The 27,547-nt window shown below is 42.5% G+C and overlaps 1 protein-coding gene across 2 annotated transcripts in view; it reads left to right on the plus strand.

Moving 5' to 3' along the window:
• The window catches only part of C9H10orf90 (chromosome 9 C10orf90 homolog), a 63,399-nt gene extending 36,302 nt beyond the window's left edge, over positions 1-27,097 (plus strand). For both annotated transcript variants that reach the window (XM_077182776.1, XM_077182777.1), the window contains exons 4-9: positions 12,327-12,599; positions 14,485-14,744; positions 15,721-15,916; positions 24,288-24,351; positions 25,876-25,975; positions 26,129-27,097. In XM_077182776.1, the coding sequence (XP_077038891.1) occupies positions 12,327-12,599; positions 14,485-14,744; positions 15,721-15,916; positions 24,288-24,351; positions 25,876-25,975; positions 26,129-26,167 (932 nt within the window). In that variant the 3' untranslated portion in view covers positions 26,168-27,097. The remainder of the gene's footprint in view (positions 1-12,326; positions 12,600-14,484; positions 14,745-15,720; positions 15,917-24,287; positions 24,352-25,875; positions 25,976-26,128) is intronic.
• Positions 27,098-27,547: the final 450 nt, after the last annotated feature.

Raw genomic sequence — 27,547 nt, forward strand, 5'->3', positions numbered from 1 at the left:
AATATCACTCCATGGGGAATGTTTTGTATTCAAGGCTTTGTTCAACACCATCTAAGGTTTCTCTGTGATAAAGCAGATTTAAAACTGAGCATTCCCTGGACTTAGTGATGCCATGGTGGCATGGAAGAACCACTTTTACTAGAAATAATTAGAAAGTGAATTGAGAGGCTGCTCATGGTTCCATAGTTTTACTGAAAGGAGGAAATCAGTGAAGTAAGGAGCTGAGAAATACTGGTTTGTGATAAAGAACTTCCACCATTTGTGTACACAAGACTATAGGTGTAAATAAACATGGGAAGTGTTACCTTTTAACTGCTTCCACCTTTTGTGTGGGCCATAATGTAGAATGTAAAGATATACATTTCTCCTGCTCAGACCCTTTGTAATGTGTAAGGAGGTGTTTATCAGCTTACTACAACTTTCCTGTGTGAAATTTGTATAAACAACCAGAATAATGCTCCAAAACAACAGCAGGATAATCCAAGTAATGAGCTCGTCAACCATTAAATGGGACAAACCAGGAGAAACCTGGTGAAATGCATGGGACATCCACACTGGTCCTCAAAATGAGAGGGAATGGTGTGGTTTTAACCTGGGACACATTAAGAGCTGAGCCCTTTTTACTTCTGGACTGGGTGAAGTGAGGAGGAGAAGTATTGCTATGAGATATCAATCATGGAATCATTTATGTTTGAAAAGACCTTTAAGATCATCCAGTCAAACCAGCCCCCAGCACTGCCAAGGCCACCACTGACCCATGTGCCCAAGTGCCACACCCAAAGGGCTTTTAAATCCCTCTAGGAATGAACAACCTTTTTGGAGAAGAACTTCTATCCCATTCTAGATTCTCAGTTATTTTGGATAGTTTTTTTTCCTCTGCTGTTTACTAATTCAAACCTGTTCCTGTTAGGCTTTGCTCTGCTCCATGTTTATGCAATGAAATGTTTGTGAAATGAAGTGTTTAAAAAGAAAGGAAACCCAGCAAAGAAGGGACAGTGAACAAGTTTTGCCACAGTGTTCGTGCTTTAACTCAGTTATCTTATGGATGAGGTAACTGCAGAGAGCACTTTGTCCATTACATTTCTGATGACCCAGAAAGTTGGAGTTTATATTGGTTTGCAGCTGTAGGCAAGAGCTTCCTGCCAGCAGAAATACAAGTGGTAATAACATCACTATGCTGAGAAAAAAAGAAAAAAGAAAAATTACTTTCAAGGCTACACTTCTCTGTATGAAATCTGTAAATGCAGTTTGCAGGATGTATAGGTTGCTTTATTAGGATCTGAGTTGGAAGGAGCACCCAAATACTTCTCTGCTTTACAGGTGCTGGGGCTGGGTTTGCTGTTTCCTCTAGGCCCAGTTAAGTGTCTTTTTCCTAATCTTTTGTGTGACTTCACTGCAGTAATGATGACTCTACTTACTGTATTACTCATATTATTTCATGTCCAAATCCAACTGTTCAGGACTTGGCTTTACATAGACCTGGATAACTTAATCTAAGGCCCTTCTTTCAGCAGGAGGCTGGGCCAGGTAATCTCCAGAGTTATATATTTCCACCATATGAAAAGGATGCTTTAGGATTATTAATGAAATGTAAATCTTGGGCTCTGCTTGTGGATGGGAATTACACTTGGAAATCCAAATCTCTAGGACTCAGAGTTCAAAGCCATGGTTCATGCTAGAGCACCCCAAGGATGGAATATGATATTTCCCCACTGTGGACTCTATCTTCTATTGGCTGCACTGCTTTGGGCCTTTACTTCCATTATCTGGCAAGAAATGGGATTGTAAGGGCTGGAAAATCCATGTTATACATGAAGTCAGACTTGAACCGTGGGAGGACAGAGCCGTGGGACAGAATTGGGTTTATTTTTAGTGAGTGGCCGACATTCCCATCCCTTGGGCAGCTGCAGGAACGTGTGAAGGGTCCCGCTGGGGGCCACACGAGCCACCCACCTCAGAGATGTGGCCAAGGGCCAGCCCAGGCCAAGCTCCACGAGGTGCCTGCCACGGGTGATGGATGTGCATCACCCTGCCTTTGGTCATGGCTTTTAACAAGCTGTCAGGACTTGCTAACGCTGCTCTTAGGCAATGCTGCAATTTCCTTTCCTGTCTGCAGCTGATGTCTCATAAATACAAGGTAAGTTAGAAATGAAAAGATTAGTCTTGTTTCTGCTGAAGACAGGAACATTTTTAATATTAATTTCTCACCTAGCTTTCATGAAGAATGTATTCCCCATGAATATCTAGTTCTCCATCCATCTTTCACTATCTATTACCCTACTGGGCACTGGGCTGAATTATTAAAAAGGAGAAAAAAGAAGAAAATGGGACAATTTTAAAATCTTTTTGACCTCTTGATTAAACAATATCATCACTTTTCTAGGGAAGATTATGAATGCCAACATCTAAATTTATCCATTTGAGCTTAGATAGCAGGAAACTTCACGCCTGAGCGCCTTCACACATCTCAGCTATTTTCTAAACCAGAATATTTCCTGCTTACCTCTACACTTATGTTCATGTTTTGTTGTCATACCCAAAACTGATGTGGAGAGATGTTAAGGAATAACAACTGAGCTGGACAGTGAATCCAGTCTGGATGGTGGGTGCTGTGCTGGATCCCTCTTCCCTGAGCTGAGGTGCAGATGTGCAAAGAGGGTGGGGGGAGATGACAAAAGGGAAAATCATGAATTACATTCTCATGTAAGCCACCCAAAATTAGGGACATCAGGGTTATAAGATAATCATCAGCCCCAGTGTGGCCATAGGACCAGGGCAGTGACAATCCCTGTGCTGGGCACTGCTGAGGGACCTCAGATCCTGGGGTCAGCCTTGGACAAGAGAGACATGGAGGGGCTGGAGGGTGTCCAGGGAAGGGAACAGAGCTGGGAAGGGTCTGGAGGCTCTGAGGGAGCTGGGCAGGGGCTGAGCCTGGAGCAAAGGAGGCTCAGGGGCCCTTGTGGCTCTGCACAGCTCCTGCCAGGAGGGCACAGCCGGGGGGGTCGGGCTCTGCTCCAGGGCACAGGGACAGGAGCAGAGGGAACGGCCTCAGGCTGGGCCTGGGCAGGTTTGCATTGGGTATTGGGGAAAATTCCTTCATGGAAAGGTTTTTCCAGTGGTGGAGTCCCCATCCTGGAGGGATTCAAAAGCCATGTGGAGGTAGCACCTGGGGACGTGGTGGCTGTGGCAGTGCTGGGAATGGTTGGAGCCAAGGCACAGAAGGTTCCAGAGTTCCAACTGGGAGGGTTCCATGGTTCCACACTGCAGTCGGCAGCAGGAGGGGATGGCACACAATGGGTGGCTGTGATGAACGTGCTCAGCAGAGCCCTGGGAGCTCCCCTGCCTCCGGGGTGTCCAGGGCAGCACTCCCAACGTTCCTCTTGGAGAAGTCAGGGATGAAATGCTCGGGAGGGGAGGGACGTGGTCACAGCAGTGAATGAGACACCCTGGACACTCGGTAATGCCAATGCTTGCACCTTTGCCCAAAGAGCGTGGCAGGTGACTCAAAAGCATAATTTGCTTAATTAAAACAACCCAAGGCAGTGAGTGGGGAAAACTGAGATGGGATCTGGGATCTGGGTTTGTTGAATGGCCCCAGATGATTACAGACTTCTGTTTCCTTCTTGAACTTACTCATAACAAGTGCTGAAGTCAGCAGCGTGTTTTTAAGGGGTAAATAACTAAACTTGAATTTGTTTCAAGATCTATTTTAATTTTTTTGATGCATGTATGTATATTCCTCCTCATACTGGGGTAAAATCAGAACAGCTGGTGCTGTGGGACTTTGATAAGCTGCTACCTGCAAAGCAAAAATATATTTTTGTTTTAAATACACACTGAAGAGCTCCAGGTATTTGAGACATTTATGTATCAAGAAAATCTTGCGGGTCACCTTTAAACTAATTTATCAACCTGGTAACAGAATGGGATAATTAGGAAATCTGAAAGCTATGAGTAATATTTACTTTCATTAATGAAATAGTATTTGAAATGCTATGATGAAGGAATGTGGCCTGTTGTTCTCACCTCACCTTCTGTTTATGGGAAAGTGACCATGCAATAAGCCAGAGTACAAGATTTGTACGTGTGTAAAAATAAATATATATATATATACATGAACAAGATATAATTAGAGGAAAGCAGTTCCTGACAATATGGAATTTATTGTATAGAAACTTGAGCAGCTCCAGCTGATGCTAATTAACTCTCCACCCTGCAAATGTGTGCAGCAGAACTGGTGGTGAAGACAGGAGAAATATGAAATATGGCACAGGAGATTTTACTTATCTTGCACCTGCTAAGCACAAGGAGCCAAATCTTCAGCTGATGTCAACCAAGTGAAATCTCTGCCTGCAGAGGAGTGACACTGATTTACACCAGCCAGGAATCTGGCTGGGGATGTTACTGACTTGGCATTATGGACACAGCAGCTGGTGCTGACTTGTTAAGAACAAAGGACCACATGCCAAAAAGCCCATTAAAAGGAGCTCCTTTGATGTTTCACTTCATCTGGGATAAATTTAAAATGGAGGAGGCTGTCAATTTTCCTTAGTCTAGACATTCTGTGTCACTGGGTCCGTGTTACGCTGAGGTGTGACCTTCACGTGCTGCATCCCCGGAAAATGAGGATTCAATCATTGCAGGTGTTGAAAACTCGAGTGAGGAACTGCAAATCCTGTTACTCTGGAAGATGCTGCCAGCCTTTGAGACAGACTCCAGCCTGTGTGATGGGCCAGAGCAGTTGCCTCTCTTTGTCTTGGAGCTTTTAATTTCATTTGTAGAAAGAAGGGGATGCCTTGTATTTTCTGGAGGGTCCTTTTGCATTTTTTAGAGTAGCAGCTCTTCAGCTTTGCTCTGTCTCAAAGGCTTGCTGCCTTCCCCATCATCTGGTGGGACAAAGGGTGTAGGAGAAGGAAGGGATCAGCAGGAGGGGTGTGCTTTGATATTCCACTCCTTTAAACTACCTATTTATGAAATCAAAAGACAGCTGTGGTGACCTCCTGTCCTGCCATATGGAGGCAAGGCTACCCCTGGAGATTGTGGGCAGTGATGTCAGCAGGGGAGAAGGGTGATGCTCAGGGCTGTGAGAGCCAAATCTGGCATTCAGTGACAACGCTGTGATGTCACAGTGACCCTGGCTGAGATCATTTTCCTGTGGAACCAATTGTTCTTTATCAGTTTCTCTGTGGTTTAAGGCAATGAGCAGCCAGAGATGGTTGGATCTTCTTGGGGTTTGTTTCTTTGCAATTTTTTTGTGGATTTTTTTTTTGTTTGGTTTTTTGTGATCATAAAATGATTTGACTGGAGTTGAAGTTTCCTTCAGGAAATGCCCTTTGAGGATTAAAGGCTCAATTTTCTGTTATGGGACATAGCAATGAAGCTGTTGGGTAGGAAGGCCATTGTTTCTCTGGAAGACAGAAGGATGTCTGCCCTGTTAATGATGATATAGAACACATTTTTATGAGTGAAACTTGTAAATTAGATTTTCCCAAAGATTTTCGCATTGTCTGAAGATCCAAGTTAAAGTTCAACATATGAAAACTGAGGGTTTGTTTCTTCCTCTCTTTTCCAGTTTGGATTCCTTGATTTAAAGGTCTTTTCCAACCTACACCATTCTGTGATTCTGTGACATTTCTGAGCTGTCAGCGTTGGTAAGAATGTGAGACAGTTTGAAGTGAAAGACTGGAGGGTACAAGTCACTCGTTAGCACTCCGGGCCAGCAGCAGGGCTGGAATACCAGAATCATTAAAATAATGATTAAAAGAGATGGGCTCTGTGGACTCAGCGACTGCATTATGCCACTGGAGTAAAGAGCCTCATTTTCCCCTAATTCACACTTGGTTTAAACTAGGAACGACTCTTGTACAGTCTGTGAAATGAATACTTGGCTCAGCCTGGCTGCGGTAAATTATCAGAAGGAGCTGAACTAGGTGCCTCGGACATGATGAGAATTCCAAGTGGCCCAAGCCTTTCTTACCCTGAAAATCACCATTTAAATGTTCTGAATCATCCTGAACACTTTTTTTTCCAAGTCACACTGCATCAGATTGCTCCTTGAGTCACTACAATAGCGTCTGATAGCTTCTAGTATGACGTCCTGGAAATGCAAACATGGATTTTTAACTCGGAGGTTTTGGGTCTGTGGCTGTTACAGGGAATGTCTCGAAAGTACAGCAGTAAATATTTTTTCCTTTCATCCTCTCCCAGCTCATAGGAGGAGAAGGGGAAAAATGCTAATAAAATATACAAACACTGTAGTTGAGCAGCTGGATACTGGGAGCTCCCTGGTGTGAGCAGTCACCTCAGATTGTGTGGGTGGGTTATTAGCTGTCCACTCAAATATCCTGCTGCAATTATACCCTCTCACAATCCCAGGTGTAAGGTGATGTCCTGCAGGTGCCAGGCAGGAATATTTCCTTATCATTAAGGTTGGAAAAAGTCCTCAAAGATCACCAAGTCCAACACCACCATGTCAACTAAACCAAATCATCAAGTGCCACATCTGCTACTTTTTGGAACACTTCCAGGGATGCTGACTCCATCTGGGAAGTCTGTTTTGGGGGTTAACCACTCTGTCAGTGAAGAGATCTTTCCTGCTGCCCAACCTGGACCTGCTCTGGTGCAACTGGAAGCTGTCAAATTGCAGGATTTTCCTGCTGCAGCCACTGCAAATCCTCCTTCCACTAAAATTCTCCATGGCAGCCAGACTGGGTGCAGCACATTGGTCCCCATTCCCTCCCTGGAATAAGTGATGTTCCCTTGTTTAACACCAAGGGAGAAGGTCAGTTAATTATTTGCAAAGTGCTTGGAGAAAATAAATTGGCCTTCAGCAGGGAGAGGCTGATTGTTAGGGGCTGGTGATTAGCTGGGTTTGGGATTGTTTGCTCTGAAGCCACTACAATAATTTTGCCCAAAGCCTTCTGTAAACAAGCTGTTTCTTGACATTAAGAAGCTTTTCCTACTTAGGACTGATTATAGGTTTGAAGCCTAACAGCTCTTAGGTACACTTTCTGTTTTAAATGATTACAACTTTCTACAGTCAAATATTAGCTTTTGCCAAAAGAAAGCCTCTTCCTTCTGAGAAATATGGGTACAGCTGTCAACATGGTTTAAAAAAACAACCAGAAAGAGGTAGCTAGGAAAAAGAAAAGGTTTTTTGCTAGAGATAATTTTTTAATCTAGACTCTTAGCTTGAGGTGTTATTGATATAGCTGAGATAATTAAGCTTTATCCCCATCAGGCAAGGCTGTTTGAAGAAGCATTAATACAGGTGCAATGACACATTCATTGGGAACAATGGGCTGGCTGAGCCTCTCTCCTCAAGCCAGCAAAGTTACCTTGACTTTGGATCTTGACATTTCTGGGAATGGAGCTGAGGACAGGGCCCAGCCCTGCTTCTCAGGATCCAGCCCCAGGTTTTTATTGAAAGGTGAATCAAGACCTTGTTAAACATCACATTTTGAACAGGGAGTGTGGGCAGAGCCACATTACCAGGAATTCAGGTAGTTTCCATGGATGTTAATGCTGAGCAGCAGCTGATGCTGCCTCTTTCAAATGAATCATTTCAGAAGCATCAGGAGGCAGTTTGGGACAAAAGTCTCATTGCTGGTCAGCAGGAATTTTAGTCAAAACACGAATGTTGTGGCACCCCTGGCCAACTGCAGCTCAGTGACTGATCACAAGTGATGCCTTTTCTGAAAAATAAATCCTCCATCCTACCTTGCATCCCTTGACAAACCCTGGCATAACTAATAACGCTGTCATGGCTCTCAGTGTTTCCATTTCTCTGGGTTACCAGGCTGTTGAGATGATGTGCTCTGTTTGCTCACATCTAAGACTGCGTGGCTCAGCTGTGCCAGCCCTTGATTCATGATAAGGCCTGGGCCATCAGTCTCTGTCAGACACAGGCTGGAGTCTTGCTTGGGATTACGGATGGCTGCTTGAGGCACGTGTGGGTCTCTATGACTACTGGGTCTAAATCTTGAAAGAGGCAGAAGTTTGTTATATTTGAGGAATGTTCATTCCTGCTCCTCTCTGCTTGGGGTATTGGCAGCATCAGCTCCCAGCACGGAGGTCCGAGAGAGCTCAGCAGCTCAGGATGTGGGGATTTTATTAAATTAAAACAAACCCCCCAGCAGGTGGTCTGCAATGTACAGCTACCTCCAATGCTGATGTCTGATCTCATTAGGGACACACAGGGAATCAGCTCAGTGTCCCCTCCCCAGCCACCTCTCGGGCTGACTTGGTGGCCGGGGAGGATTTGCAGCCCTGCTTCTGCTAAAATGAACTTTGGCCAGTTTCAAAGGAGCACTTTGTCACAAATCATCAAAAATCCACTCTGGAACTCTGGGAAGAGTGTTATATTCAAGGATGAAAAGCTGAATTATCCTGCTGTAAAGTGAAATGGGGGAAAAAAGCAGTAACAATGGAACAGGGGATGTTTGCCTGGATTGTGTGTGTCTCAAATTTAACCTGCTGTAATGCAGGGTCACTTCCCGTTAGCAAAACCCCCTGAAGGGAGAGAGGGGGAAATGTAAAAAGATACTTTACAGTAAAACAATATACTTATTTTACTCCAAGATCAAGGATTCTTTTTTTTTTTTTTTTTTTTTAAAGGAGCTTTTGAAAACCTACCCTTGGTTTGACAGAATATTTTAAACTCCTCCTATATGGTATGGTTTTCACTAAGTCATTATTTAAAAATTGAGCTCTTGTCATCTTTCTTGCACAGGGCAAAAATGACTCTTCTCCAGATGTAATTATGACTTTATTCCTTAAATTTGCTTCTATAAGCAGCTGAACTTTTCCAACTACAACCTATACTGGCTGAATTTTATTAATGGAGTCATTCTGCTTTCTGTTTCTTTGAGTTTTGCTCTCCCATATCTCCCAAAGCATTACACTTGCATGTCTTTGTTCATTGGTTTTAAAGGCTTTCCTCAGCTGGGATAATAGAAAAAACATCTATTTCTGGTCATCCAGTTGCAATTCTGGCTATTCTCAGTGGGGCATATATATTTCAAGCTGGGTTGGTGGAGGGATTTAGATACACAATTCCAGATAGTCTTAATGAGAGTAACAGTCCTAATTCCCCACACAGAATATTAAAAACGTGTCCAGGGTGTACAGAGTGAAACGCTGTGATCTTACCTTTAAGTACCTTTGCCTTGTTCTTTTTTTTTTTTTTTTTTTTTTAATTCCTAAATATCATTTGCATCTGTGTTCATTAAAGTAACTGAGAGCTGCTTTGAGGATGAGGGAGTTGATTTTTGGAGCCCCTGTCTGGTTTGCTTTGCTCTGTTTTCCTGGGGATTTTGCTCCACCTGGGTGCACCTTTGGAAGAGAAAGATTAATTCAAGAGGGAGCTGGAAGAAAGAATTTAGCAAATTGACTCTGTTATTATTCTGATTGCCTTCAGTGTTAGACAAGAAGAAGATGCACATTTTTTTATTGCCTTAATTAACTACCACCAAAAAAAGATCCCCACCATACTGTGAATCTAATAAGGATTAAGATTCAGTCAGAATATTAGAACCAGATCCACAAGGAAGAAGCTTTTCATGCAGGAAGGACATGTTGATTTTATTCCTGAATTTCATCAGGAATCATGGGGGGTTTTGAAATTCTTCCTCAAGGCAACCTTTTATCATAAAATAAAATGATAGGAAGCATCCATCCCCTTTTTCTAATTTTTGGCCCCATTCTTAGTTTTGTTCATGCATTTCTTTTCCTTCTCTCCTAATCCTCATCTTCATAGGGATCCCCCAGGCCTTGTTGGGAGGATGCCACTGGTGGAGTTTCTTTCAGCAGGGAAGTGGTGCAGAGAGGAGAGAAGGTTTTCTCCATTTGCACAACGTGTAAGAAATTTCCTGGAGCTTAATTGTCCATTCTTGAAGGTTGCTGTACTTACACTTGGAAGCCAATATCCATGGAGAGCTAGTCTGGTAGTTAGGAGGAAATGGGGTGTGAATACTCCAGGCAGCTCTTCTTTCTTGTGTTCAGATCAATATTCTGAGTTAGAGAGATGTGACTTGGAGCCTCCTCCTTCCCTCACTCTGGTCTCCACTGTTTTACCCTTCTCCCTTACAGCCCATTCTGACCCCCCTGATGACTCCTGCTGATTTTGGGGAGCCCAGCAGCAGCAAACAGCCCCTCCTGGGGACACAGCATTGCCTGGAGCAATTTGACAGTGAAGCTGTTTGGCTTCACAACACACATTTGCTGCACAGACCATTTCTTGATATGAAGGCAAATTATCTCCCACTGTGATGCTGCCATGGATGAGCAGAAACTCTTTCCTTCTTTCCTCTTTCTTCTCTTCTCTGTTTACTGCTGGCCAGTAAACTATTTTAATTTAAAAGGTGATTTAATGAGATAATCTGTTTTCCATTCAGGTTCTTCCTGTGGCTTAGCTCCCCTCCTTTTTTCCCCTCTATCCATCTGATTTCTTGGCTGCCTGAGTGAAAGGGTTTCCTCCCCTGCTGCTCTGCAGTCACTCAGTGCTACCTGCTGCTTTCTTCATCTTCTCCTACCCCACTGCTTGTTCCTACCTCCTCCCACAGCCACCCTTTGAGCCCATGACCCCATTAATCTGTCCCAGTGGTTTTTCCCCCCTCTTTGTGCTATAAGACATTTTTGTGTGACTGCAGGAATGGGACTGATCGGTGAACAGGTCCATGGATATGCAAGAGCTCTGAGGGGATGCACAGAAATGAGTCTGTCCAGTTTCTTGAGAGCATTTGCATCAAAACTATTTCCATCTGAGAAAAGAGCTTGGTTGTGACAAAAGATAAGGGAGATATTTGCAATGTATGAAAAGCACAGAGAAAAATAAGTTCTGTCAGAGAGCAGGAGAGCTTGGATGCTACCCCAGAGTTTAGGAGCTCTGTGTGCACCCCCTTGCTTTGACCAGATTTTCTGTAAGGCTCTGAAACTTTGGATGGGGTTCATCTCAATGAATTTAATTAAAAACAAGGTTTGGTTTTTTTCTGTTTGTGCTGATCTTCAGGGATCCCTCACTGGAGGATCCCCTGAGGAGCTGACTCCTTCTCACTGCATGGGCAGTGACAGGAAGGAGCTCAAGATGTTGTGGTTGGAGTCGATGATCTCAGAGGGCTTTGCCAACCTAAACAATTCTGTGGTTCTGAGCTCCAAGCTCTGATCTGCAGGGAAAGGGAAAACCAGTAAATGCTGTATCTTAATGCCTCTGATTTTCTCAGAAATACTGCAGAGTCAAAAAGAGACATGGGTCAGTCAGGTCACTAAATTGCATAGGAGATCATCATTTTGTGGAAAAGAATATTTCTTATCTACTGTGAGTGGATTAAGGATTGGGAAAGTGAACTGCAAACTCCCTACAAGGCAGGATCTGATTTTAGTGAGTGACTCTGAGATAAGGAAGTGTCAAACGCAGAAACACAGAATTATTTAGGTTGGAAAAACCCTTCAAGATCATCGAGTCCAACCATCACCCCAGCACTGCCCATCACTAACCCATGTCCCCAAGTGCCACATCCACAAATTCTTTACAAATTCCTTAAATTCCTGCAGTGCCATCTCACCTTTGCCATGAATTGGCTCAAAGGAGAAAAACACTTCTAATCCTCACTCTGTCCTCAACCTGGACATGGCAAAGAGTCAGCAGAGAAAGAATTGTGTAAAATCTGCTTTTAAAAAGACAAGAAAGGTGAAGGAATCATTACAATGGCCTGGAAGGACAGGACAAGAGGAATGGCTTTTCACTGCCAGAGGACAGGGAGAGATGGGATTTTGGGAAGGAATTGTTCCCTAGTAGGGTAGGGAGAAGCTATGGCTGCCCCTGGATCCCTGGCAGTGCCCAAGGCCAGGCTGGACAGGGCTTGGAGCAGCCTGGGACAGTGGAAGGTGTCCCTGCCCATGGCAGGGGGTGGCACTGGATGTTCTTTAAGATACATTTCAACTGGAAGTGTTCCAGGATCCTAGGATTTGAAATTGTTTAAACCTCATCAAAATCATTGTTATGGGTTCAGTGGTGGCTCTGATGAAAACCAAGGCCTAAGAAGTTTTGGGATCATGGTTTTGACCCCTCTCCAGTGGAGTGGTTGCCTCAGAAGCATCTCCCACCCCCAACATTTCCAGTGCCCCATTCTGGCTCAAAGCCACAGCAGGAACCAGCACCCAAAAGGTCCAACTTGTACAACACTTTGCCATTGCAGTTTTTGATGAGAAGAGCATTGCTCAGCCCCTAAAACTCCAGGATCCTGCCATGCCAATAAGAATCACATGGATTAGAGGGCTGAGGAAAAAAAAAATTCCACGTTATAGGATTGTTTTTCTGTTTTTCTCAGGAACACCAATGCTGTTGGGAAGCAGGAAGAGGAGCAGCACAACAACCCCTGGCTCCCTTCCAGTTGCAGCCTCCAGAGAAACCATTGCTGCTGCTCCTGATGGCTCATCCAACAGGGCAGATCCCTCCAAAGACACCTCCAAACCCAAAGAGATCCAAGCACAGGCTGTCCTGAAACCAAAAATGTCTGTCTCCAGCAGCACATGCAACATAAAGGCATCATCAGGAATCCTCTGGGAAGAAAATGTTCACAGGCAAAAGCAGCTCCTAAAAAGTAAGGTACAAATCCTACTGTGGTTGTCAGGAATATGGTTTCAATAATAAGATGAGATCAGTCTCAGAGAAAAAAAGTGAAATAATGGAAAGTCAGGCCATTTTTGTCCAGCTTTAAGTGCTGAGCGTGAGTCATCTGGTGAGAGATCAATCAGCTGATCTGACTGTATACATTGCTATGGTTCATAGAAAACAAGATTAAAATTACCAAGATAGGCTTAGATTCCCAAGAAAATCTTGAAAATGCATTAAAATAGCAAAGTCAAGCAGCCCCAGCCTAACCAAGTAATACCAGTGAGGTTATTTTTACAACCTTGTTCTGATACCTTTTTTTCACTCCTTCAACCTTCTTTTTTTTTGACACAACAACCTGAACTATGACTATTAATAAGATTTCAGAGTGTAAAACATAATTTCTTTGGGTTCAGCTGTGTGTGGGATGTCTTACTTCCAACATTAATTCTCACAGCTAAAATGCAGATGACACCAGCAGCTGTATTCATGCACCAGGTATTTTTGCAAAAGACAACTGAGATTAATTTGTGTTTAGTATCCATATGTTTGTGAGAAACTTATTCCCGAAAAATGTTGTAATGGTGATAGAACCTTTTTTTCTTACAGCTGTGTTTTCTGAAGAGAATTGTTTTGCAGGCAGGTAGGCAAAATTTGTCATCACTGGGCATAAAGCTACTGAATGTCACACATTTGGAAGCCCAAATGCTGTTTTCAGTGCCTGAAGTTAAATCGTGGCATTCCCCGAACTGAAAGCAACTTTGTTTTACAAAAGTGAAGCATCCACTGAGATCTGGCAAAGCCCAACTTAATCCACACCTCTAAACCTGGCTTAGGGAGGAATTTAATTTCATGTTCACAGGTTTCAAGGTTTATTCCAAAATGTTGGTGAGAACAGTGTTAGGGAGGAAATACAGTTCAGGCTTTTATAAGGCAAATGTACCCAACACAGATCTTTTTAATATGTTTTTTTAAGTACAATATAATATGTACAATATGTCATAAAGAGGAAAATATTTTAAGTTTATTGTAACCAAAAATTGAAATGAAACAGTAACGGGCTTTATTCCCAGATATTTAGTTCTAGAAATCAAATTATTTGGCAAGGAAGGAGCACTCCATCCAGTGTGACTTTTCAAACAGTTCATATGGAGCCCTTCCGAAGTTCCTTTGTTATTTTGGATTCGTTCTGTCCTCTGAATGAGAATCTGATTTTTGAGCACACAGCCTCTTTTGGTCCTAATTTGTGCAGGGAGTATCAGTCAGTGAGCATTAAAACTTAATTATGAGCATAAAAAATAATCTCTTTTTCTCAATGTGAATTGACAGCTTTCATAATAATGCCCTATAATGCACAATAACCTTTTGTTGATTATTTTTTTTTAATGGAGCTTTTCCACTGGCTAATGGATCTGTAGGAATGACCAAAAGCAAACTGGATTAAAAACAAAGGAAAAAAACCAAAAACAGTGGTGCTGATGAAAGGCTCAGTGTGGTGAAAGGGAAATGATTTGTGGTTAAAGCCCATAACAATCTGGTATTTTCTGCAATAAATTGGAATGAACTCTAACTGCAGGTCACAGCAAGATATCCCTGGCTTTCCATGGTGCAGATTTTGGGAAGCACCAGCAAAGAGAGCTGAGTGTCTCAGAGTTTTAATTGTGATTTCCTTCCCTGTGAGGTCTGGATAATGTGAGAGACACTCTGGGTGTCACAGGGCAGCCACCATTAGATCTGACCTCTTCTGCCTAATGAGGCCTATTAATAACAGCCTGGCTTTCTTATTTCAGGAACTGCCCTCTCTGTCTAATGAGGTGGAGAACCCAATAAAAAATTAGCCATGCGCTCCTAACGAACTTTTAAATCTCTCCAAGGCAATTACGAATTCCCTGCTCCGAGGGACAGAGCAGAGGAGCTCGAGGCACAGGACAAGCAAGGCTGGAGGGTGCCCCTGTCCAGGGTGCCCCTGTCCAGGGTGCCACTGTCCAGGGTGCCACTGTCCAGGGTGCCCCTGTCCAGGGTGACACTACCCAGGGCCCACTCTCCAGGTGTGGCCTGGGAGAAAAACCTGCTCACCTGGCCAGAACCCCACTCCGAGCAGGAGAAAACTCCAGCAGCTCCATGGACACTGCGGGTAAAGCATCATTTTTTTTCCCTTTTTCTCTTTTGTCCTGCTTATTTTTCTTTTTTTTCCCCCTTTTTCCCTTTTCTCCCCTTTCCCGCCATGGATGGTGTTTGCTTCCTGGGAACTTGTTAAGGGCAGAAGTTCACATTCTTTGATTTTTCCCTTTCCAGTGAAGTTTTGGCAGTTTGTATCCACTGCCAGAACTTGCTTGGTTGTCCAGGCTCCTTGTTTTGAGCTGCAGCTGCTGTTCCTGTGGGGGAACTTGTTAAGAGTTTGGGAATTTACGCATTCACAGTTTCCCAAGTGCCTGGCACTTCCAGCACCAGCTGTAGGCGTGGACATGGCCCAGGTGGTACCTGCCTGATGGACTTCCCTGCCATTTCCTCCTGCACATGTTGCAGACCCATCTCTGCTCCTTTCTTCTGTCCTAAGACATTCCTAAATGTTGAAGCAGCCTTTGACTGGGAAGTGTTTTCTTTCTGGATCAGCCATGGAGAGATCTGACAATCTAAATAAACAGGAAAGTTTGTGAACTGCCAGTGACGAGTTGCTTCGGTGATAGGGTGAGAAAAGGAAACAGGCAAAACATCAAGAACTTGAATTTGGACGTAGAAATATGTAATTTGAAACATAGAAATGTGTAAGCTTGACAGGACAAGGGGGAATGGCTTCCCAGTGCCCGAGGACAGGGACGGAGGGGATATTGGGAAGGAGGGAATTCCTGGCTTGCTGTGAAGAGCAGCTGTGGCTGCCCCTAGATCCCTGGCAGTGCCCAGGGCCAGGTTGGACAGGGCTTGGAGCAGCCTGGGACAGTGGAAGGTGTCCCATGGCTGGGGTGGGATGAGCTTTAAAGTCCCTCCCAACCCAAACCCAGACTCATTTTCACCACTTTAGCAACCTCTAACCAAACTCAGCCCTACGCCCACCACACATTTTCCTCCCTTTGAATCACAAGGGCATAAAGCAGCTTCTCTGTCTCCTGCAGGAAGCCCTGGAGCTCCACAACCCCCAGTTCATCTCCCGCTCCCAGCAGAGGCTGAAGAGGCTGGAGCTCATGGTGCAGCTGAGGAGGGCCCAGCACAGGGAGGCTCCCCCAGGCACCCCCCGAGCTCGGGCTCGCAAGTTCTCCACCTCCACCTCCAGCAAGAAGAGGCAATTCACCATCCCTGACCCTCTCAGTGGTGAGTTGGGAGCAGCAGCAGGTCCTTGGCTGCCTTTGGAAGTCCTGGATGGAATTTCCAAATTGAATTTGGGGAGGAACGGGAGAGCTGCTGTTCCTGGTTCACTCTCCAGTGTGGTATTTTCAGGGTCCCCCATGGCAGGAAGGAAATGATGAATCTGACTCCATGTTCTTAGCAGGCTAATTTATTATTTTATGTACTTATACTATATTAAAGAATGCTATACTAAAACTATACTAAAGAATAGGAAATGGATACTTAGAGAAGGCTTAACAAGATACTGATTAAAAACTCATGACTTCTTCCAGAGTCCTGATACAGCTGGACTTTGATTAGTCATTGAATAAAAACAAATCACATGAACACAATCAAATAATCACCTGTTGGATAAACAATCTCCAAACCACATTCCAAAGCAGTAAAACACAGGAGAAGCAAGCAGACAATTATTGTTTTCATTTTTCTCTGAGCCTTCTCAGCTTCCCAGGAGAAGAAATCCTGGTGAAGGGATTTTCCAGAAAAGATGTCAGTGACACTCCAGCATCTGTGCAGATGCTCCTGGCAGGAATTCCCAGCAGCTCAGAGAAGGGTTAGTGGGGATGAGGAGTTTCCTGCTCTGTGGCAGCTCCTTGGGGGCTTTTTGTCCCTGTCACATGCAGCTGTGTTCTTCAGCACGGTGCAGCTGCCGCTGGTTGTGGGGTGATGGCAAAAATGACATTTCATCCTCTCCCAGCTCACAGAATGATCAGTCTGGGGACAGAGGTGACAGCAGGGAGGCAGGAGGGATTTGGGACAGGAGTCCCAGTTGCAGGTGTGGATTTGCCACTTCTGTCAGAAATCCCAGAGCTGGGGAAGAGCTCTGGTCTGCCCTGCCCTGCTAAATCAAGGCATGCAAACTCTGTGATTTCCTAATTTAACATGATTAGGTTGTGGCAAACAGCCTCAGCACCCAGTGAGGGAAACCCTTCTCTCCCTCACAGCCCGCACAGCACCTCTGTAAATGTTATCTAAGCTCAAGATGTTAAACAAATTGCTTTTCTTTTTCTTTTATTTTCTTTTTAATTGCCATCTGGATGTTAATTAACTCAGTTGACTAAAGAACAAAGATTTATTTGATTGATTGGCATTCATCTTTACATCTTGGTTTTAAATCTGTGGCTGCTTGAAGATACATTATTCTAGTGAAAAGTAAATTAATTGAAAGGATTAAACAAGCTAACAAAGACACCTGGAGGATGCAGGAAAGGGAATATTTGATGTCCTCAACCTGGGGAAACACAAAGAGGTTTATGGCTCCCTGGAGAATGAGGGTGAGTGCAGGAGAGGTGGGTGCAGCCCCATTTCAGGGCTCTTGGAGTTTCCTGGAGAATTCCAGTTTCCAGTGGTCTGTCCTAATCAGAGCCCTACTGGGTTTTTATAGTGAGAGCTAAAGACACATAAAGGAAACATGGCACAAAGCATGAATTCTATCTTAAAGGCTCAAGAGAATTAATCCACCATTTCCATGATCCAAGTTAATTTACCTGGAATCAGATCTCTCAGGGCTGTGCAGTGGGAGGATTCTGAGAGCTCTGCCAGCAGCAGACCAGGAGTTTGTCATCTTTCTTAGAGGAAGTGGCAAAAATCTCCCACTTCTGTCTGAACATCATTGAAAATCCCCCAAACCACTCTGAAAATAATTTATGAAACAAAATATGAAAGGCTAAACCTATTTCTCCTCAAATTATAATGAAATTTTAATCTTTATGCTTGTTTAATGAGTAATAAAATCATAATATTGAAATATATTCATTAATTATTGAAGTTAATGACTATTTCCATCTTTTAATGGTTGGTCATTAATGGTAAATTTGTCTAGAGAGAATCTTTGGTTTCTGTAACTCATCTGCCTTCATGTAGTGTGGTTTTCTGTTTGTGAGACCTTAATATTTTTATAATGACAGAATGTCACATGTGTGTAATTGAAGCAGAACTGGAGTTATGCTGGAAATCCAAATCTCTGGGTGAAGCACAGCCCTGTAGGCTGCACTACAGAGGGCTCTTGTTGGAGCCCTGGCTGCTGAGAATTCCAGACTTTCTGTGCTGGCAGGCTCTGACCCCCAGGAGAGCTCTGCATTGACCTGAGGCTGTGGAGAGGCTTCCAAAAGGGAATGATGGAACTGGGAATGTGGGTGTGGAGTGTGGATAGAAGTGTGTGATATCACAGGTGTGTGATCTCAAACTACACACTCAGAATCTCAGTTCTGTTACTCCATTTTGGAAGCCTTCTCCACGGCCTCAGGTCAAATGCAGTGTTCTCCTGGGGGTCAGTACAGAAAGCCTGAAATTCTCAGTACCCAGGGTGGGGAGGGGTGGGTGCCTGCTTTTATTCAGGTGGAAATGGGGCTTTAACTGCAGCCCAAGGTGTTTTGAGCAGTTTGCTGCATTCACCTCTCTCTGAAATAAGTTTGGTACATGTGCTTCTCTCTGCTCTTGCAACTTGGATTCCAATAAAATAATTTACACCCAAAGCAAAGAGCTGCAGAGATTTTTATCTCTCCCAGAGAAATTATTCTATCAGCCTAAAACATCTTTATTGATAACATGAAATTATTGACTAGCAGGGTTTCCCTGTGTTTTGACAGTGTTGTTGCAACTTCAGTTTCTTGTAGGAGAAAGAAATAATTGGCATTCAGCATAATTTCCATATAAATACCAACATCTGTGCAGTTCCCATTTACCTTCCCATCCTGAAAACCCCAAGTTGTTTACCAGTTTTTAATTGTCCTTCACGAGCGGGGGTTTTACAAAACGCTGAAAGTAATCTGAGGAAAATGAAAATGTTTATCCTGCACGAGATTTTATCATCACCAGAGCTCTTTGAAGGCACAGAACCTGCTCAGAACTCCCAGGCAGCCTTTGTGCTGGGTAATGGGCACTGCTAAATTTTGAGAGTGCTAATTAGTCCAAGATAGACAACTCTGCTGTTGACTGTGTCGAACAAATTAGGGATCCCACTGTGACGAGCTGAATAGAAACAATGTTCAAATAACTGCATTTAAATCTCCAAAACTGTAATGTAATTACTGCAGTGACAGGACTACCAGCTGTTTATGGGCCTTTAAATCTGCAGAATGAACAGCCCTGTGATCTTGGTGTGCACAGGGACTTGGGGAGGTTTCACACAATTTCTCCGGCACCTTTGGGGTTTTTTCCCACCTTTCCTTTTCCTGTCCTTTATGGGGTTGGTTGTTCTTTGGGATTGGCCATAGGAGTTGAAGGTTACCCTTCAACCCCCCTGTGGAGCCTGCTGAGCTCCTCTGGGTTTGCACCCAAGCCCTCAATATTTAATAATATCTTAGAAACAATTCAAATCCCCTCAGTCCTACTTCTAAACCTTCCCCAAAAGTTTTTTTGGATTGCTGTTTGTTTGGGTTTTCCAGGGGTGGGTTTCTCCAGCAGCCCTGTGCCAGGGAGGTTTTTATTTGGAGTGAGGAAGGGGAAGGTGGCAATCAGAGAATTTGCAATAATCCTGCAGCCACTCAGGTGTATTCCTGTGCCTTCACATTGGTGCTCAGCTGGGACTTTGTTTGAGTCATTTGTCACAGACACATTTTATGAAAAATCTTTTTGTTAGGATTTTTTCTCCTGAGAAGCTGAGAGGCCTCAGGAACAAAATGTAAACAGTGATTATCTGCTGCTGTGGAATGCAACAGGTGCATCTTTGATTAGTCCTTGTTAGTTTTTTCTAATTAATGGCCAATCACAGTCCAGCTGTCTCGGAGACTCTGCTCAGTCACAAAATTTTATTATTTTTCCATTCATTTCCTTGCTAGCCTTCTGATGAAATCCTTTCTTCTATTATTTTAGTATAGTTTTAATATATAATTTTCTTTTAATATAATATATATAATAAAATAATAAATCAGCCTTCTGAAACACAGAGTCAAAATCCTCGTCTCTTCTCTTGTCCTGAGACTCCTGAAAACACCACCACACTCATTTATTTTAGGTCATTTCCCAGTTCTCTTTTCCCCATTCAAACTTCTAAGAGTGCCACCCATTCTTTTGGCTTTTTTGGCTTGCAGCTCTGAATAAAGTCCAAGCTGCAGTCAGGTAATGGAATTAAGAAGAGGAATGATCAGTTTTGAAAATATCATTAAACTAATATTAACTCTGCCCCACCTTATTCAAAAGCTGATATTTTTGGGAACAAAAATGCTTTTTAGGATTATATGCACTAATGACATTGGAAAGATTCAGGAAGGCCAGGTGAGATGCCAATATTTTTGTTTTTCTGGATAAAATCCATGAATGTTTAAGTATCATTTGGATAAAGAGGACTGAAATCTCCAGCAACATCCCCAAAATTATTCTAATATGAAAATGTTTACATAAACCTCTCAACTTTACAGCTTTTTAGAGATATTAGTACTGTTTTCCAGAAAAACTAAAATATTGAGGAGGGTCAGAAGTCTCAGTAGTAGCAGGAGAGACCTGAACAGCTGGAAAACCTGGGAACCACCTTGTCACAGACATATTTTCTAAAAAATCCTTTCACTAGGATCTTTTCTCCTGAGAAGCTGGGAAGCTTCAGCTTCTCCATGTTTTGCTACTTGGGAATGTGATTTGGAGAACTGTTTACCCAGCGTGTGAATTGTTTTTAATTAATGACCAATCACAGGTCCAGCTGTGTCGAGGCTATGAGCAATCACAAGATTTTATTATTCATTCCTTTCCTTTCTAGACTTCTGATGTCTCCTTTCTCTTTCTTTAGTACAGTTTTAATATATCAAAATATAATATAATATAATATAATATAATATAATATATATTATATAAAATAATAATAATATAATATAATATAATAATATATTATACTATAGTAATAGTATTAACAATGTTATATAATATTTATTATATATTATTATATAATAGTATTATTTATATACAATATATAATATATAATATATAATACATAATATAAATTATATATAATATGATATGATATGATATGATATGATATAATATAATATAATATAATATAATATAATATAATATAATATATATTATTATATAAAATAATAATATAATACTATACTGTATATATAATATTATATAATATTATACTATATTATAATATATAATATTATAGTATATTATATAATAGTATTATTTATATATAATATAAAATTATATATTATATTATATTATATTATATTATATTATATTATATTATATTATATTATATTATATTATATTAATAAATCAGCCAGACTTCTGAAACATGGAGTCAGGATTCTCATCTCTTCCCTTGTTGAGCTTGCCTGCAAATTCCACGCCACCTTCCTATGGGTGCCCTTGGGGCAAGGAGCATTTCTGAGCTTTAGGATTTCTGTGGGGTGAGCAGGAGCCCAGGCAGCCTCACCCTGAACCCTTAACCTCAAGGATTATTGCATTTTGTGTCAATAACACCAGAACCTCCTGTGCTGGCTGCAGCTGGAGCAGCTCAGTGCAGGAAGGCACTGCCAGGGGATGTGCAAAGTTTGGGCAGCACCCCTGGGTGTTTGCTTTACACACCCTGGATGAATTCCCAGGAAAATGTGATGCAGAGCTCAACATCACATCCACGTCTACCTTAGATTCAAGGCTAATTTATTTTCTAGGGGACTGCTGATTTTAAAAACCCCAGTGTTTAAAAAAATGTTCTGTAATCCGAGGATTTCTCTGGGCAAATGGGTTTTTGGTGCATTATTTTTTCAGTTCAGTTAAAGAGCAGTTTTTCAGTTAAATTAGAGATCCCCCAGCAGCCGTGCTTTGCTTTTCACACATCCTCAAAGTCACATTTTAGCTCCTACCAAACTTTAAGAATTCACATTCATGTTAGAAGAAAATGTATCTATATTGTGTATACTTTGATAAATTTTGCCACTGTTTTTCTCTTTTAAGTGCTCCAGTGATTTAGTGTTAAATAGGAAGTCAGGGGCTGGTTCCAACACAATCATTTCATCTGTTCTCTGTCTAAATATTTACTGACTTCCCAAGCAGGAGAGTTACTCATCCTCTTGGAGGTGCAGTTTAGCATTAATTAAAATATATTACAGAGACAACCCATTTACCTTCATTTACAGCTTGCTTTAGTGCAGATGTGAGACCAGTTGTAAATGCCAGAAAGTCAGGAGTTTCACAAGGTGTGAATAAAACACCAAGGAGGGGACTCAGCCCTCTCTGAACCTTTATTTAACTGTGGTGCATCCCTGGCAATGCTGAAGGTCTGCTCTGAAATCCCTGCTCCAAAAGCCATCCAAGGCTATGAAATCTGATAAGGGGCTTTGATAAGGAACAGTTAAAACACAATTTAGAGGCCTGTCAGCTTGGGGAATTGTCTACATTTGATCTTTGCTTGGTAGGAAAGAGCTTTAAGTCTCCAGGATGAGCTCGAGGTTATTTCAGCTCTGAGTGTTTGCTGCTTTTCCCCTTTTAAATGCTCATTCTTCTCAATGTCAAGGATTAACAACTATTTAAATCCACTCATGACTTTATTTTCCCATTTCTAGCAATTTTTTTTTATTTATTTCTCCTTTAACTTTTGAATCCTAATCCTACAGTCCATCAAGGATTAGCCTCTATGATTGCATGTGATTTTTCTTCTGGTAAATAGCAAGCTGGGAAGTGCTGCAGCAATGTTTGGCCATGAGAATTAACCTCATGGCTCCATGGGGAAGTGGATTTATTTTCTTGGAGGATTTCCCCCAGAGTCTCTTTTGAGTCCATCCCTTCAAAGCCCTGCACAGCCACATATCTTGTTCCTGGGCAGGGATGGGTCTGATGCCCTTCTGTGCCAGCAGGACAGGATTGTTGGGAAGCACCAACACCAGCACAGCTCCCAGCCTCTGTGGTGCTTCCCAGAAATTGAAAATAGAGGCCACTCTGACTTTAAGACTTACAGGAAAAATACATTTTATCAGTTTATCATGCTGCACATGGAATAGGAGGTGGGTCTGCAAATCCCTGGATGGGTTTTTCCTGTTCTTGTGGCTCCACAAAGATCTGGAATGTTCATGTGTCAGCATGCCCCATCCCTGGAGGATTCAAAGCCAGGCTGAAGGGGCTTGGAGCAACCTGGGAGAGTGGAAGGTGTCCCTGGGTCTCACAGATAAGCTGCTCCCTGCACTTTCAGTTATTTGGACAGTAGTAGCATCCAAGTGTTTATTCCTTTTAAGTGAATCAACATGCAAATGAGCGTTAGAACACTAATAAATAAAAGACAAATGATGTTTTCCTAGCAAATCGAGCATGTGGCTGGTGTGTACTGAAGATTTTACAAGGATGATTAAGTGTAGACAACTGCTGAGGGGGGAAAGTCTGTCCTGAGGCAGAGGAGGCTTCAGAGCCTCTCTCCTTTCTGAGTTTGTGCTTTGGAAACTGCACCAGTTCAGAACTGAAACCACTGCAAAGCTCCCTTTGACTTTTGATTGGAAGGATGGAACATCTCTGCTATGGGGAATGGCTGAGAGACTTGGGATTGTTCAGCCTGGAGAGGCTCCAGGGAGAGCTCAGAGCCCCTGGCAGGGCCTGAAGGGGCTCCAGGAGAGCTGCAGAGGGACTGGGGACAAGGATGGAGGGACAGGACACAGGGAATGGCTTTAAGCTGCCAGAGGGCAGGGATGGATGGGATATTGGGAATTGGGAATTCCTGGCTGGGATGGAATTGCCAGAGCAGCTGTGGCTGTCCCTGGATCCCTGGCAGTGCCCAAGGCCAGGCTGGACAGGGCTTGGAGCAGCCTGGGACAGTGGGAGGTGTCTCTGCCATGGCAGGGGTGGGAACAGGATGAGCTTTATGGTCCCTCCCAACCAAACAATTTCGTGATTCCATGAATTTTATACAGAGATACAGCAGTAATCTCATTTATTTCTTGGCTTTCCACCTTGTACAAATATCCTCCCTTCCCATTCAGGACTCATTTTTGCAAGGAAGGTGTTAAAAATCACCTTTTCCTGAGAACCACTAACTGCTCAGATCAGAAATTATTTTCCTCTATCCAGGGAAATGCTGATTGGAATTATCACAGATCTCTTTATACTTGATCAGGAAAGAGTAATATGATCTTCCTCCTTCTAAAGCTCAGATAATTGTCCACAGCCCTGGAAAACAGGTGTAAATTGAATCAGAAATGGCTGTACCAGGGCAGGCTCCTGACACACTGAGGAGCAGCCAGGGTGCCTGCAGGACACTGTGAGGAACTTTTGGAGAGATTTGGGCATTTGGATCTGGCCTTAAGCCTTCAAAACTTTAACCAGAAATGGCAAATTGTGTCTCAGTAAAATATGACATTTGAGATTTCAGTAAAAGCAGACCCCTCCAGTACTAACTTTAGTTTCTCTCTGCCAGATAACCTCTTCAAACCAAAGGAGAGGGTCATTCCTGAGAAGGAGATGCACATGAGATCTAAAAGGTACAAATCCCTCTGCTTTCAGTTTGTCTATGGATTTTTTTTTCTGCTCTATCAGTTTAGATTTGGGCAGCCCTGCCCTTTCAACACCATGGGGCACCCATGGCATGAAAACCAAACCCTCAGCAGGTCCCTCATGTTGAACACCCCAAAATGGAAGCATTGAGGTCACTTTGGGTTTTTTCCCCCCGATTATGGCACAGAGGATGGGGATTGCAGAAAATTATGAGGATTGTGGTATCTCATCTTTAACTGCATTGTACTTCATGCAAGGGAAGCTGCAGAAGCCACTGTGGGGAATTAATCTTTGTTTTCAGATGTGTCCCATTCGTCTTCTCCAAAATGCAATCAGCCAAAACAGGCTGCTTCAAGAACTGGGAATTGCAAAATATTATGAAGAGAACCCAGAACTAAACAGGCTTTGTGCTCATGCTGATGCCTCAGGTTTTGGCTTTTCTATTTTTCCCATTCTGTGCTGCTTTAGTGTGTGGGTCTGGGCTCACATCAGGGGATGCTGAGCTCTGTGCACAGAGCAGGGACACAAAACAATTCCTGCTCCAGCTGGGCACCAAGGACAAATGATCCAAATCTCAGCCCAGGAGCACAAACCCCGTGGGCTGGAGAGAGAAAAACAAGCAGGGTGGGACTGCAGGGGCTAAAGCTGGAATGGGACAATGAACTGCAAGATGCAAATGGAGCAGAACTGATCCCAGGGACAGAGCCCTGTGACCTGCTGTCCATTTTGGGGCCATTTTGGTTCATCTTGGGTGCAGCCCTGGCTGGGCTCTGGTGCTGCCCAAGGTGGATCCATGGAGGAGATGCTTTGAATAAATCCCTGCTTTATTCTTTAGCTCTGCCCAGTCTCTGCTCTAGGGCAGCCTGCACAGGGCATCAATGCAAAACCAGGACTGTGCAGCCTTCTCTTCCAAATCCTTGGAGTTTATCACTGATTTTAATGGGAAAAAATCAGAAATCACCTTTTTAATGGCAACTCCTGTTACTTTTAGAATGGAAAGATTGCGTTGTCCTTGGTGAAACATGTTCCTAATGACAGTGAAAAAATCTAAACAGTTTGCAGACTTATTATGATGGTTTTCTTATATTTTAGAAAAATTACTTGAAAATGATTGCTTGATACTAATTGTGTGACATAAATACAAAAAAAAAAAAAACCAAAAACCCAACAAAGTGTACAGCCCAGATTCTGGTTTGAATTTTGTTGCTAGAAGTTGGAACCAACTTCACTGAGCTCATTAGAATCTACTGTATTGAAATCACCTGATCCCATCACTTTCTTAATTTTTTTTACTCCAGAATTAGAATTTTCAGCAAGATTTGAAACCAGCCAGATTTCATATCAAACCATGACTGTTAATAATTTATCACTCCCATGCCATAAATCAAATTTAAATACTCAGGGATGCCCATTACAAGCATTGCATGGAAAGCAACTATTCCCTACAGGAAAAATTAATTATTTGTGAGCCCCAGGGATGACATGAACTCTGCTTTCTGAATTCCTGACAGGATTTATGACAATTTACCTGAGGTTAAAAAGAAACAAGAAGAGAAGCAGAAGCGGATCATCATCCAGAGTAACAGGCTGCGTGTGGAGATGTTTAAAAAGGTGAGGATTTCCTGTTACTTCTGGAGCAAATGCAGCCAGTGAATTTGAAGTCTGGGATGCCAACTCCACCTCACCTCCTGTACCACTAAACATTTCTACCACCTCATGGATTTTAACAGTATTTTAAAGCATTTTTGCATTTTGTTTTTCTAGCAATTACTGGACCAGCTCCTCCACAGAAACACAGAGTGACAAAGGAGCCTCTTGCTCATCATCCTAATTGGATCTTGAATGCCTTTGACTTCTAGATAAGCCATAAAATTAACTGTTATCTCAATTACCTGGAGGTATTTTTCTTATCATTGGCTCTTTGTATAAAGAAAGATCATTTATGTTTCAATTGAAATTTTAAGGCAACTTTCATGTAATCAAAAACAGCCTAAAAGGGAGCACAGCTGTTCCAGAGCATCACCTTTTGGTCAGTTTACCCAGAGGAAATAATTTTAAGAATTTTTAATGCAAATACTGAATTACAGGGGTATTATTTATCTTAATCTTTTTTTAAAAAGCAAACTTCTCTGTAGCAATAGCCTAGTGTTTATAATACATGGAAAACTTATTTCTCTGAAGTATTTTATTAATTGATTTCCTGTGAGTTAAATCCTTGAAGAAAACTGTTATTTGTTATGTTTAGGAACCAGTTGAAATAGCATTACCACATCATCAGAGCAACAGCAGTTTCACATTAATACTTAACATTCCAAAAGGGACCAATATTTCAGCTTTCTGAAGAACTCCATTCCTGTTCATAGAGTGAAACTACCTAGCAAGCTCTGCCATTAAAAAAACAATATTTAAATATTTGTTTATAACACTTTTCCACGTTTTTCATTGTGACATACGTTTCACTCCACTTCTGTGAGCACAAAGTGTTTCTAGAAATGGCAGATGAAGGAGTGGTGCCAAGAAGGATGTTTGCATCAAAAACTTGCAGAACTCAAACCAGCTGTCATGTTTCCTCCAAAAAAATATTTAAATCTTTATTTGTACATGTTGGAAGTAAAAACAAGCAGCTCACAAACCAATGGAGTTTATTTATGGAATAAAGCATGAGGATAATATTGATCCAAGCGCTGTGTTTCTATTTGGTGCTGTTAAATAAAACAAAATTATTGAAACTGCCTGAGAAGTCGTGCCTTTGTACCCACAAATCCCATGGGGGAAAAAACCACTGCCCCTAAAAATCACTGCAAGTGTTAAATTCTGCTGCACAAAGTTTGAGCAGGGGTTTGAATGGGGCTGGAATTTGGCCTTTGATGGCTCTGCTTTGTTTTCCTAATCCAGCCTGGGATATAAGGTCAGGAATTTTTGGAAGAGGGATGTTTGTGAGCCACTGGGATAACCTCCAGCTGGGTGACCTGTGCTGGACACAGGGACCTGGGGTGTTTTTTGCTCTGTTTCTGTTGGATTATTTTGTCTTTTTGTGTTTCAGCTTCCCAGTTAATGTGGAATAATGATGGGAATTTTTGCTCACAGAGGAGACAGAGATCTGTTGAACAAATATATTCCAGATAGATTTCCTCAAAAACTCATCAACAGTTCAATCCATTGGGAGAAGATGTGGAAGGTAAG

This window comes from Agelaius phoeniceus, chromosome 9 (assembly GCF_051311805.1).
Source record: "Agelaius phoeniceus isolate bAgePho1 chromosome 9, bAgePho1.hap1, whole genome shotgun sequence".
In the NCBI taxonomy this organism is placed as follows: domain Eukaryota; kingdom Metazoa; phylum Chordata; class Aves; order Passeriformes; family Icteridae; genus Agelaius; species Agelaius phoeniceus.